Here is a 13,865-nt window from a genome sequence, read left to right as displayed (position 1 = left end):
TTGCTCCCTGTTTGCTGTACAGTGTCACAAACCTCTGTCCATAGTTCATTAGGCACTCTGTCTATTGGATGTAGTCCCTTAAATCTATTTCTCACTTCCACTGTATAATCGTTAGGGATTTGCTTTAGGTCATACCTGAATGGTCTAGTGGTTTCCTCTACTTTCTTCAATTTAAGTCTGAATTTGGCAATAAGGAGTTCATGATCTGAGCCACAGTCAGCTCCCGGTCTTGTTTTCACTGACTGTATAGAGCTTCTCCATCTTTGGCTGCAAAGAATATAATCAGTCTGATTTCAGTGTTGACCATCTGGTGATGTCCATGTGTAGAGTTTTCAGTTTAATTTGCCCTTTCTCCCCTAAAATGTTAGGATTGAAGTTGCAGAGGATTGAAGCTGGGTTATTGATTTGAGACCTTTCTGCTTAAAGCACATTCTTACATCCTTTGTGAGTTCTTTGACACATGGGTTCTGCAGAAGTATGTTACGTAGGTTCCAAATATTTGGGGATTTTTCTGATAGTCTATAATGTCAGGTGAAGTTGGTTGATATTGATGTTCAAGTGTACTATAACCCTGTGGATTTTTTTGTCTCCCCTGTTTTATCAGTTATTGACATGGGGGTATTAAATTTTCAGCAATAATCCCATAATTTGTTTATTATGGCAGTTGTATTGGTTTTTACTTCATGTATTTTGAAGCCATATTAGTAGGGGCATAAACAGCTAAGATTGTTATATTCCCTTGATGAACTGTTTCCATTATCACTGTGAAAGACCTTCTGTTTTCTTTCAAATCTAGTTTATTTGATATTAAAAAGTCATTTTAACTTTCTTTTAACTGGCGTTACCATGTCATATCTTATTCTATTGGTTTTCTTTTAATGTATTTGTTCCTAACTGTGTCTCGTAGGCAATATACAATTGGGTCTAATTTTTTAACCCTTTCTGACTATCTTTGACTTTTAGCTGGTATGTTTAGTGTGCTCATTGATTTGGTAAAGTTTGAATCTACTATCTTACTGTCTGTTTTCTTTGTTCTGCCTGTTCTTTGTTCCTTTGTCGGGTTTTTTTTTAATGTTTTGGTTATTTTTGGGTTGAGTATTTTTTTTATTTTGTGTATTGTCATTAGGTGATGACACTGTTATCAATGATAGTAAATGTAAATGGATTGGACTTCCTTGATAGTCCAATAGTTATGAATCCACTTGCCAGTGAAGGGGACATGGGTTTAGTCCCTGGTCTAGGAAGATTCCACATGCCATGGGGCAACTTAGCCTGCATGCCACAATTACTGAGCCTGTGCTCTAGAGCCCAAGTGCCACAGCTACTGAAGCTTGCCCACCCTGGCACTCATGCTCGACAAGAGAAGCAATGAGAAGCCTGTGCACTGCAACTAGAGACTAGATCTGCTCACTGCAAGTAGACAGGGCCCGCACACAGCAATCCAGTGTCCCAGTGCAGCCAGAAATAAATAAAATGAAAAAATGAATTTCATAACCAATCAGCCTAGGAACAATATAAGAAAACACAGTTAAAACCCAACTCTGTTGCAAATAGAGATGCCAAAATCTTAAAGTACCGGCAAATCAAAATCAGTAGGGTATGTAGTAAAACAAAACCAGAAAGCAAGACTTGGTAGAGTTAAGCAAAGGAATGTTGCATTATCAGAAAAGTCAGTTGATTGTAACTCAAGAGACTGGAGGCTAAAACCACAAGAACATGTAAGTAAAAATAAATAGAACGATACTAATTTTAAAAATAACATTCAGTTATATTTGATCCTCATTCGTTGCCAAATTATTCAGGAAACTAAGAGTAGAAAGAACTACCTTAACCTTATGAAAAATGTCCGTATAAAAGTCTACCTTTGGAGGAAATGAGGTCAAAGGGATACACATAGTATACATTCAATAAATATTTGAATAAAAGTTATAAATTTTGGTATTTATCATGATATCGATTATGTCATATCATTATTCTTGGTGAACTATAAGCAACTACCTTTTAAAAGGTAGTTGTAGTGGGTTTTACGAGTATCATCCATTTGGCACTTGATAGTGTGATAGATAGTGTGTTAGTTCGGAGAAGGCAATGGCACCCCACTCCAGTACTCTTGCCTGGAAAATCGAATGGACGGAGGGGCCTGGTGGGCTGCAGTCCATAGGGTCGCTAGGAGTCAGACACGACTGAGCGACTTCACTTTATTTTTTCACTTTGATGCATTGGAGAAGGAAATGGCAACCCACTCCAGTATTCTTGCCTGGAGAATCCCAGGGACGGGGGAGCCTGGTGGGCTGCCGTCTGTGGCATCGCACAGAGTCGGGCATGACTGAAGCAACTTAGCAGCAGCAGCAGCAGTGTGTTAGTTTGCTAGGGCTTCCGTAACAAAGACTAGGAGGCTTAAACAACAGATTTATTTTCTCAGTGTTCTGGAGGCTGGTAGTTCAAGATTAAGATATTGGCAGGTTTGGTTTTCCTTGAGACCTCTGTCTTTGGTTTGCAGATGGCTGCCTTCACTTTATGTCCTCTGAAGGACTTTTTTCCAACTGTAGTTACACTCTGAGGTACTAGTGGTTGGGGTGCAACATATGAATTTAGGGAGGGGATACACTTCAGCCCATAGCAGGTATTTACAGAGCTGTGTCCCAGCTTCATGGTTGATGTAACAAACCTAGCAAAGCAAGCAGCAGTAGATATAACTCCAGTTTTACACAACAGACTCTTAAGCCACAAAGCTGATGTGTGGCGGGACTGGGACTTTAAACTGGTGGCTTGAGTACAAAATCATAGTCTTTTAACTACCATGCTGATTTTGCTAAAGTTGAATGTCTCACTTTTTACCTTTAGTTTGACTTAATGTTTCCCAGATTGATAGAGGTTAAGACTTTTTTTCTCAGTCTCCTGGAGTGAAATTTGAGAAATCCTTGTTTGAAAGTCATTGACTTCTAGAGGTTTGTTCATTTATATATATAATGGCTTCACTCTACCACTCTAAAATATACATATATAAGATATACAAATATATTGTAGTTGCTTAGAATTGGATTTATGCTAATATACAGAGAGAGGAAAATACATTAAAATCAAATATATTTACTGAATAACTTTACTGTTACAATGGGAATCAATAAAACTAGATCCTTTACTTATTCTTAACTTTCAGACCCACTTTGAAAGAATCATTGTATTTTTCTTCATGTCATTTTTTTCAGTATATAACCAAAATAACTTCCATTTCCTTTAAGGATCTTGGATGTGCCAATGCATAGTAATTTTGTTTATTCAGACTTTTTTTTTTCCCCTCACACAGTTGCGGTCTTGTAGTAAGAGTGAGTTGATATCTAAGAGCTCAGAGATCCTCATGATGTTTCAACAAGTTCATCGAAAGCCTATGGCATCCTTTGTTACCACTCCTGTTCCACCAGACTTTACGAGGTACGACACGTTTTTTTTTTTTTTTTAACTTTATATGCAAATGCATATACTTAGTTTCAAAAGAATGCTATTACTGGGGACTTGCTGGCAGTCTAGTGGTTAAGACTTCCTGCTTCCACTGCAGGGGTGTAGGTTCAGTCTCTGGTTAGGGAACTAAGATGCTGCATGCCATGCAGCCAAAAAGTTAGAAACAAAGAAAGAATGCTATTGCTGACAACCTGAACTCAGATAGTTCTCCTTGACCAATAAGTCTCCATTTCTTTGTGAATTAACAAGTCAGATATAATATTTATATTCTGTTCAAGCACTGAATATTATTAAAAGGACTAGGTATTTGCTATTGTAAAATAGATTTGAGTCAACTAAGAATGTTCGTTAATATTCTAAGGCTAACTCTGTGATAGTGTGGTCAGCCATTTCAGTTTTGAAGATTCCTTTTCTGAAGTGTTCCCCCATTACCAGTGGAAGGTAACAAGTGTTGGCATAAATATCACATATTAGGAAAACGCTCTTACAGTTCAAAGTCGGGTACATGGATGTCCTATATCAGAGCCAGCTGAAGTGTTTCTCCAAAATGCAAATTCCTAGGCTTGTTCCCTGACAGTCTGTGGAGACAATATTTAGGAAATAATGTTGAGCACCCTGAGTAATTCTGCACTAAAGTTTAGGAACCATTGATGGAAGTAAACTCCTATGGTAACACCACTTGCAGCAATTTCTCAGGCAAGCAACTCTGCTTGACTTCTTGAGTTTCAGGCTCTATCACATCTAGTGATTGTTTTGATTTCTTTTTCCTTTCTAATTGCCCAAGGAACTTAGAACCCCAATAATCTGTCCTTTCACTACCTTCTTTTTTGGGTAATGATAGAAGGAACTGACATTGGGGTTAGGTGGGGGAGGTAGGAGAGGCATTTATAAAGCAAAAACCACCAAGAAATATATTTTTTTTAATCTGATAATTAAGGAGTTTTCCCTGGGAAAAGGTCACTTTATGGCCCTCTGCCTCGCCAATAAACCTTACTGTCTTACTGGAAAATTTGGCTTTTAACTGTTATTTTTATTAGAAACTCAATTTATGATTTACAGTATAGAAGAAGCAGGTGTTCATCTGTTGCAGAATAGATCAGCAACGCAGAGAGAGCCAAATAAGAAAGTCTATGGATATTAAGTTATGGAGGAAAGTTTAGGTATGCAAAGCATTGGTGATTGTTTCTAAGCTTTGAGCTCAGGGGACTGATTACATCCCATCGGTTGATGATTTGTGATAAAGCCACTGCTAAGTCACTTCAGTCGTGTCCAACCCTGTGCAACCCCACAGACGGTAGCCCACCAGGCTTCCCCATCCCTGGGATTCTCCAGGCAAGAACACTGGAGTGGGTTGCCATTTCCTTCTCCAATGCGTGAAAGTGAAAAGTGAAAGTGAAGTGGCTCAGTCGTGTCCGACTCTAGCGACCCCATGGACTGCAGCCTACCAGGCTCCTCCGTCCATGGGATTTTCTAGGCAAAAGTACTGGAGTGGGGTGCCGTTGCCTTCTCCGTGTGATAAAGCCACAATGGAGAGTAAAAGATCATTAAACAGTTAGTGTTATTGAGGTTGCTGAGGGTTGGACACGACTGAGCGACTTCACTTTAACTTTTCACTTTGATGTACTGGAAAAGGCAATGGCAACCCACTCCAGTGTTCTTGCCTGGAGAATCCCAGGGACAGGAGAGCCTGGTGGGCTGCCGTCTATGGGGTTGCATAGAGTCAGACACGACTGAAGTGACTTAGCAGCAGCAGCAGCAGCAGTGTTATTTATAATATTAAAGATCATCTCTGTGCTCAGCACTGTTGGAAGTGCTACATAGGAGACATGGAATAGGAAGTAATAATCTTACTGGATATATATTCCATATTAAATGGTAGAGATTGTATATTAAAATCAAATATTTGTTACTCAATTATATCAGAAATTCTAAGATGAAGTCTAGTTAGCTACTGGTGTGGTTAAGATGACTTCATAGCCCCGAAAGGAATTGTGTAACACCTTGAAAGATACTTAGAATTTCACTAGGCAGAAGAGAATAGGATATGTGTGTATGAACAAAAATATGAGGATGTGAGAAAAGCTGCTTTATTTGGAAGTCAGCAGAGAAATCATTTCAACCGGAATTTGAATGGCTATTTTGTTTTGGGGCATTTAAGTCCTCCCTGAGCAGGGAAAATACAGTTCTCAGTCCATAAAGAGTTTTAGTTCCTGGGAGTACTGGTCAACTTGGGATGGAAAACCAGTTTTTATGTAGCTGACCAGTATGTTTTCTTAAGGGAAAATGGATACTAATACCGTTCTTCCCTTTGTTTATTAAGTTATGATGAAGTCTCTGGTCTAAAGATTTGCAAATCAGTATTTTTCATATTATTAGACTAGAGGCGTTTTGAGGCTAGCCTCTCCATATTCCATGAAGTTTCACTGATGTCATCGTGAGACACATCTAGTCATCATAAACACCAGAGTAGAAGAGGTATAGAAATAAAAGCTTGAGAAGACAAACCTGTGCCTAATTTGCAGGCGGAATGGTAACACCATCATGATTGTAGATAACCACTGAATGAGTGAACATAATGTGAAAATACTAATAGTTAAAGGTGGTAGAATTGGTAGAATTAGTTTAGCAGTCACTGTGACTTTGTATGTTTGTATAAAGAATGCAAAAATAAGTTTTTGAGCAAGTATTTCTACCAAATTACAAACATTTTTCAGAAAATGTTTGTAAGTATTTCATCTATTCAGTGAATATTTGAATGCCAGCTATGTCCCAGGCATGTGCTGGGTACACGTAGAGAGCACAATAGAGAGTTCTTATTTCTTCAGTTATGATTTAGTGAAAAAGATAAGTGATTGAGGCAGTAATAAAATAAAATGTGATCACTGTTGACAGCTGAAGTGTATGTGTCCTGTTTTAATGCTTCCCTGTAGCACTGATGTTACATGTGTCTGAAAAGTTTTCAGTGAAAAACTATATGTATGTAGGAGTACATCACAGTACCCTAGGATTGATCATTGTTCTCTGTGCTCTGAATGTTATTTTTTTCTCCCTCTTGGTCAGTAAGCTTTAGCAACCTATATGCTTTAACTTGTGGCTCAGGGGGTACAGAATCTGCTTGCAATGCAGGAGATCTGGTTTTGATCCCTGGGTCTGGAAGATCCCCTGGAGAAGGGAATGGCTACCCAGTAGGATAGCCCAGTAGGATATTCCTACTGGTAGGAATACCAGTAGGAATTCTTGCCTAGAGAATTCCGTGGACTGAGGAGGCTGGGGGGGCTACAGTCTATGGTGTCACAAAAAGTTGGCCACCACTTAATGACTGACATGCTTTAACTTGGGCTTCCCTGGTGACTGAGACTGTAAAGAATCTGCCTGCAGTGCCGGAGACCCAGGTCTTATCCCTAGGTTGGGAAGATCCTCTGTAGAAGGGAGTGGCTACCCACTCCAGTATTTTTACCTGGAAAATTCCGTGGACATAGGAGCCTGGTGTGCTGTAGTCTGTGGGTTTGCAAAGAGTTGAATATGACTGAGCAACTAACACTTTCAGTTTCTTGTTTTAGCTTGTAAGCTTTCAGCCTCACACGATTGCAAGTTAGCCGTGTCATCTCCATCCTCTGTTTATTTTGTGTTTGGGAGAGCCCTTTGGCTATTAATGACTGATTAAAAATATGACAGTGGTAGTCTGGTCTGAGAACAAAACAATAATAACAAAAACGAAATATATCACAGTGGATATTAAGGACATGGTGGAAGAAACAGTATGAAGATCAGCAGGCAACTGGGAATTGGTTGAAGTCTGTAGACATTATAAAGGATGTTTAATGGGAGAACTGACCAATATTTGTGTGGTCAGAAGTTGCACAAAATTATAGCCCAAAACATATTATTAATATAGTTAGTAGTTAGTAGTTAGTGTTAGTTGCTCAGTAAGGATTAACTAGACAAAAGAATCTAGTAATGAGGATTGTGAGTCTTCTAACCTAGGAGAACAACAGCCTAGGGCTATGATTAGGCGTGCTTACAACAGCAGGATACTAGCTATACAGTTAACAGTTTCCAGGCAAACTATATCTTATATCTGTTTATAAAAAGTATGTGAGCTGTTTAGCTATATTTATCATAAAATAGCTGTGAAAAGAAGAGAAGCGAAAAGCAAAGGAGAAAAGGAAAGATACAAGCATCTGAATGCAGAGTTCCAAAGAATAGCAAGAAGAGATAAGAAAGCCTTCTTCAGCGATCAGTCCAAAGAAATAGAGGAAAACAACAGAATGGGAAAGACTAGGGAATCTCTTCAAGAAAATCAGAGATACCAAAGGAACATTTCATGCAAAGATGAGCTCGATAAAGGACAGAAATGGTATGGACCTAACAGAAGCAGAAGATATTAAGAAGAGATGGCAAGAATACACAGAAGAACTGTACAAAAAAGATCTTCACGACCCAGATAATCACAATGGTGTGATCACTGACCTAGAGCCAGACATCCTGGAATGTGAAGTCAAGTGGGCCTTAGAAAGCATCACTACAAACAAAGCTAGTGGAGGTGATGGAATTCCAGTTGAACTATTCCAAATCCTGAAAGATGATGCTGTGAAAGTGCTGCACTCAATATGCCAGCAAATTTGGAAAACTCAGCAGTGGCCACAGGACTGGAAAAGGTCTGTTTTCATTGCAATCCCAAAGAAAGGCAATTTCGAAGAATGCTCAAACTACCGCACAATTGCACTCATCTCACACGGTAGTAAAGTAATGCTCAAAGTTCTCCAAGCCAGGCTTCAGCAATATGTGAACCGTGAACTTCCTGATGTTCAAGCCGGTTTTAGAAAAGGCAGAGGAACCAGAGATCAAATTGCCGACATCTGCTGGATCATAGAAAAAGCAAGAGAGTTCCAGAAAAACATCTATTTCTGCTTTATTGACTATGCCAAAGCCTTTGACTGTGTGGATCACAATAAACTGTGGAAAATTCTGAAAGAGATGGGAATACCAGACCACCTGATCTGCCTCTTGAGAAATTTGTATGCAGGTCAGGAAGCAACAGTTAGAACTGGACATGGAACAACAAATTGGTTCCAAATAGGAAAAGGAGTTCGTCAAGGCTGTATATTGTCACCCTGTTTATTTAACTTCTATGCAGAGTACATCATGAGAAACGCTGGACTGGAAGAAACACAAACTGGAATCAAGATTGCCAGGAGAAATATCAATAACCTCAGATATGCAGATGACACCACCCTTATGGCAGAAAGTGAAGAGGAACTCAAAAGCCTCTTGATGAAAGTGAAAGTGGAGAGTGAAAAAGTTGGCTTAAAGCTCAACATTCAGAAAACGAAGATCATGGCATCCGGTACCACCACTTCATGGGAAATAGATGGGGAAACAGTGGAAACAGTGTCAGACTTTATTTTTCTGGACTCCAAAATCACTACAGATGGTGACTGCAGCCATGAAATTAAAAGACGCTTACTCCTTGGAAGGAAAGTTATGACCAACCTAGATAGCATATTCAAAAGCAGAGACATTACTTTGCCAACGAAGGTTCGTCTAGTCAAGGCTGTGGTTTTTCCTGTGGTCACGTATGGATGTGAGAGTTGGACTGTGAAGAAAGCTGAGCGCCGAAGAATTGATGCTTTTGAACTGTGGTGTTGGAGAAGACTCTTGAGAGTCCCTTGGACTGCAAAGAGATCCAACCAGTCCATTCTGAAGGAGATCAGCCCTGGGATTTCTTTGGAAGGAATGATGCTAAAGCTGAAACACAGTACTTTGGCCTCCTCATGGGAAGAGTTGACTCATTGGAAAAGACTCTGATGCTGGGAGGGATTGAGGGCAGGAGGAGAAGGGGACGACAGAGGATGAGATGACTGTATGGCGTCACTGACTCGATGGACGTGAGTCTGAGTGAACTCCGGGAGTTGGTGATAGACAGGGAGGCCTGGCGTGCTTCGATTCATGGGGTTGCAAAGAGTTGGACATGACTGAGTGACTGATCTGATCTGATCATAAAATAAAGCCTGGTGGGCTAGAGTCCATAGTGTTGGAAAGAGTCAGACATGACTGAAGCGACTGAGCAAGCAAAGTGTAATTAGCAGGAAAATGGACTGTCCCTTTGCCTATCTCCTGTAGATGTAGTTTAGCTCTCTTTGGGGAAGACTGTATGGAACTAAAGGTCCCTAGGTAACCGTGCCTTGCCAAGAAACTGTTAAATTTCTTCATCTTGCTTGACCCCTATGTGATTATGTATTCTTATAACATTATATACTGGAGAAGGGAATGGCAAACCTCTTCAGTATTCTTGCCTTGAGAACCCCATGAACAGTATGAAAACGCAAAAAGATAGGACACTGAAAGATGGACTCCCCAGGTCAGTAGGTGCCCAATATGCTACTGGAGATCAGTGGAGAAATATCTCCAGAAAGAATGAAGAGACAGAGCCAAAGCAAAAAAAACACCCAGTTGTGGATGTGACTGGTGATGGAAGTCGAGTCCAATGCTGCAAAGAGCAATATTACATAGGAACCTGGAATGTCAGGTCCACAAATCAAGACAAATTGGAAATGGTCAAACAGGAGATGACAAGAGTGAATGTTGACATTTTAGGACTCAGCAAACTAAAATTGACTGGAATGGGTGAATTTAACTCAGATGCAGGTGTGAAATTAAAAGACGCTTTCTCCTTGGAAGAAAGATTATGACCAACTTACACAGCATATTAAAAGCAGAGACATTACTTTGCCAGCAAAGGTCTGTCCTGGTCAAAGCTATGGTTTTTCCAGTAGTCATGGATGGATGTGAGAGTCAGACTATAAAGAAAGCTGAGCGCTGAAGAATTGTTTTATGTCTTTTGAACTGTGGTGTTGGAGAACACTGTTGAGAGTCCCTTGGACGTCAAGGAGATCCAACCAGTCCATCCTAAAGGAAATCAGTTCTGAATATTCATTGGAAGGACTGATGCTGAAGCTGAAACTCTAATACTTTGGTCACCTGATGCAAAGACTTATATCGAAAGACCCTGAGGCTGAGAAAGATTGAAGGCGGTAGGAGAAGGGGGCAACAGAGGATGAGATGGTTGGATGGCATCACTGACTCAATGGACATGAGTTTGAGTAAACTCTGGGAGTTGGTGATGGACAGAGAGGTCTGGCGCGCTGCAGTCCATGGGGTTGCAAAGAGTTGGACATGACTGAGCAACTGAACTGAACTGATAACATTATATAGATGCATTTTCTAGTAAATAATATCAAAGTATTTAGGGTCTGTCAGTATTCCTCATAATTTGTTCTAAAGGAGGAAGTTTGGGGATTTAGTATAAAATCATTTCCTTCTGTTTCTTTTTGATTTTTTAAAACCTATTTATATGTTTCATACTTCAGGTTCCCAGCCTAAGCACCAATTTTTTTCTTTTCCTATTTCCATGTATGTGTTGTGCTTAGTCGCTCAGTTGTGTCTGACTCTGCCACCCCATGGGTGGTAATCTGCCAGGCTCCTCTGTCCACAGGGATTCTCCAGGCAAGAATATTGGAGTGGGTTGCCATTTCCTTCTCCAGGGGATCTTCCTGACCCAAGGATTGAATCTATGTCTCCTGCCTCTCTAGCACTGGCAGATTCTATACCACTAAGCCACCTGGGAAGCTCTTCTTAAGGACTGATGTTAGATTAATAAAATTTTTAAGATATTATTGAGAGACTTGACTTTTTTAACTAAATGAAATGATAAACTTTAATAAGCCAAATAATTTATTTGGTTTTTGTTCCCTTTTAGTGAATTGGTACCATCTTATGATTCAGCTACTTTTGTTTTAGAGAATTTCAGGTAAGAGTTTTCGACAACTTTAGTGTTTTTTGTATGTGTATGTAAGTGAGAGCCAGGAAGGTGTTATTCCTTGGTTGGATACAGACCTAATGAACTCTTGTTGCTCAGTGTGTAGTCTTAGAAGAAACATGGTTTCTGTTAGAAACATAGAGGTCATTTGTCAGAATTGTTTTATATCTTCTGGATAGCTTGCTTCTCTAGTGTTGGAGATGGAACCCTTTTTTTTTTTTTTAAGAAGAGAGTCCACTTAGCTTTTGTTAATAAAGTGAGGTGAATGGGATGACAGAGATTGATGAACCCTCCTACCCATCCTCAGAAACAAGAATGGTGGGAAGAAGTCCATTTGGGCCCATTTATCTCAGTCCTAAGTGAGACATTGTGGATGAGAGGACATTAGTTAGTGTAAGAAATTTGTAAGTTTTGTAACTTGAATGCTAAGTCTGTTAGCTTTTACTGCTTTTTCTGTAAGATTAAAAGCCAAGATTTTAAAACACAAAGATCCAAAGGGACTTGGCTTAAAGGGTGTCGCAGAAGTGGGGAACAGAAAATATGAGATCTTGCCTGGGGAAGAGAAAATGCCAAGGGAGTGGTAATGCATCATACTAAGGCCAGACTGAGAATTTATACCACTTCCAATTTAATTTGTTTTTTCTTATGTAATAATTTTGTTGCTAAAATATAGCACATTTCCCCACATTTCTTTACCCCTTTAATGCTGAAAAACTACTTGTTGTTGAAGTGGTTGTTAAATTCAAGACATATTGAGAGTTTTTTTTTTTTAACCTGAAACTTAGAAGATACTGCTGAATATTTCTGTACCATTAAAATTTTTATATTGCAGAATGTTCGTATGTGTACATTTATGTAGTAGACTCTTGACTTCTTCAGTCACCTTCATTTACTGGTCTAGGACATCAAATAAGGAACATAAGTGGTGGGGTTTTGGTTTTGCCTATTGGAACTTGACAACAGTTTTGATCTTGGGATTTGGTTGGTTTTCTTGTACTTCAGTACTTTGCGCCAGAGAGCAGATCCTGTTTACAGTCCGCCTCTTCAAGTTTCAGGACTTTGTTGGAGGTTAAAAGTTTACCCAGTAAGTTTTTCATTATTTCTCATAAATTTTGAAGTCAAGATGTTTCTTTCAGGGTTCTGTCATACACTGGTTCAACTTTTTTAATGGAGAAAAGAATTAAAGTAATGAAAATTTTATGTTTCAGTAAGTTTTTCATTATTTCTCATGAATTTTGAAGTCCAGATGTTTCTTTCAGGGTTCTGTCATATACTGGTTCACTTTTTTAGTGGAGAAAGGAATTAAAGGAATGAAAAATTTATGTTTCTTTATAGGATATATTGCTAAACTATAAAAAAATGAATTAAGTATAAACAGTATAAACATTGGCATATTACTGAATCTTATTTCAGTAAAAATATTTAGAAGAAAAGTTTTAAGTTCTAACTTAGAAAACGATTACAAAGAAACCACATGTATGCTGATTACATTCTCTTGGTGCTTTCCAATATGTTTTTTTGACCTGTGTATTTTCTGCAGATTGGCAGGTCAGTCCAGTGATATGATGAAATGTGTACTCAGTTCCTGTCACAGGAACATAAGCAGTAGTGTATGCTTTCATCACGTTATGTCTAGTTGCATCTCTTTTTGTGATATTGGTGCACATTGCATATATGTTAATTCTTTGGAAGTTGCAAAATAGTGATTCTCATTTTACCTATTATTTAGTTTTCAGTATTACAGTTCATATAGAAGAGGCAAGATTCTTTCTTGTTATTTAGCAATTTTCCTTATTCTCTGAAAGTTATTAATAAGTTATTATAAACTCATGAATTTATACTTATTTAGTCTCTTTACTATGCTTTCTGTGTCACTTTGCTCTGACCCTAATAAATAGTCTAGTAGTGACTATAGTAAGCTTTCTTGTTGTCTTTTGTGGTAAGATATTCTAGTCTCATATATTTCCAACTTGAAATTGGTCTTTTTATCCAAAAAGCCCTGATTTCTTTTAGTGGCAGAATTGTATTTCAGGACCAAACTGAGTGCAAGGGGTGCTCATTTCTACCAGGTTGGTCTAGAGGCTTTCTTCATGAACGGAACTAGAAAATAACATAGGTAAATGTATGTGGAGATTTGTGAACGGGGGTTAATATGTATGTATGTATTTAAAAATTTATTTAATAGACTTTATTTTTTAGAGCAACTTTAGGTTTAACAGCAAAATTGAGTTTTAGGTTCAGTTGAGTTTTAGCAGTTTTAGGTTCAACAGCAAAATTGAGTGGGAAATACAGAGAATTCTCCACACACCTTCTGACGCCACACATGCACAGTCTCCCCAACTATCAGCATATCCCGTACAGAGTGGCGTGTTTGTTGCATTTGGTGAACTTGTACTGACACATTATCACCCAAAGTCCTGCTTCATTCTTGATGTTATACATTTTACAGGTTTTTTTTGTTGTTCTTTTTTGGCTGCGTTGGTTCTTTGTTGTGGTGCGTGGGTTTCTCTAGTTGGGGGTGCAGGTTTAGTTGTCCCGAAGCATGGACAGCTAAGTTGTCTTAGTTCCCTGGCCGGGGATCAAACCC

General features: G+C 38.9%; 1 protein-coding gene across 7 annotated transcripts in view; it reads left to right on the top strand.

The window, feature by feature from the left end:
- TRIM37 (tripartite motif containing 37) overlaps positions 1-13,865 on the top strand; it is a 151,135-nt gene that overhangs the window by 27,860 nt on the left and 109,410 nt on the right. For all 7 annotated transcript variants that reach the window (XM_061390160.1, XM_061390156.1, XM_061390159.1 and 4 more), the window contains exons 9-11: positions 3,308-3,432; positions 11,219-11,269; positions 12,281-12,362. In XM_061390160.1, the coding sequence (XP_061246144.1) occupies positions 3,308-3,432; positions 11,219-11,269; positions 12,281-12,362 (258 nt within the window). The remainder of the gene's footprint in view (positions 1-3,307; positions 3,433-11,218; positions 11,270-12,280; positions 12,363-13,865) is intronic.

Source organism: Bos javanicus, chromosome 19, assembly GCF_032452875.1.
Source record: "Bos javanicus breed banteng chromosome 19, ARS-OSU_banteng_1.0, whole genome shotgun sequence".
NCBI lineage: Eukaryota > Metazoa > Chordata > Mammalia > Artiodactyla > Bovidae > Bos > Bos javanicus.
This window is presented reverse-complemented; position numbering and strand designations above follow the sequence as displayed.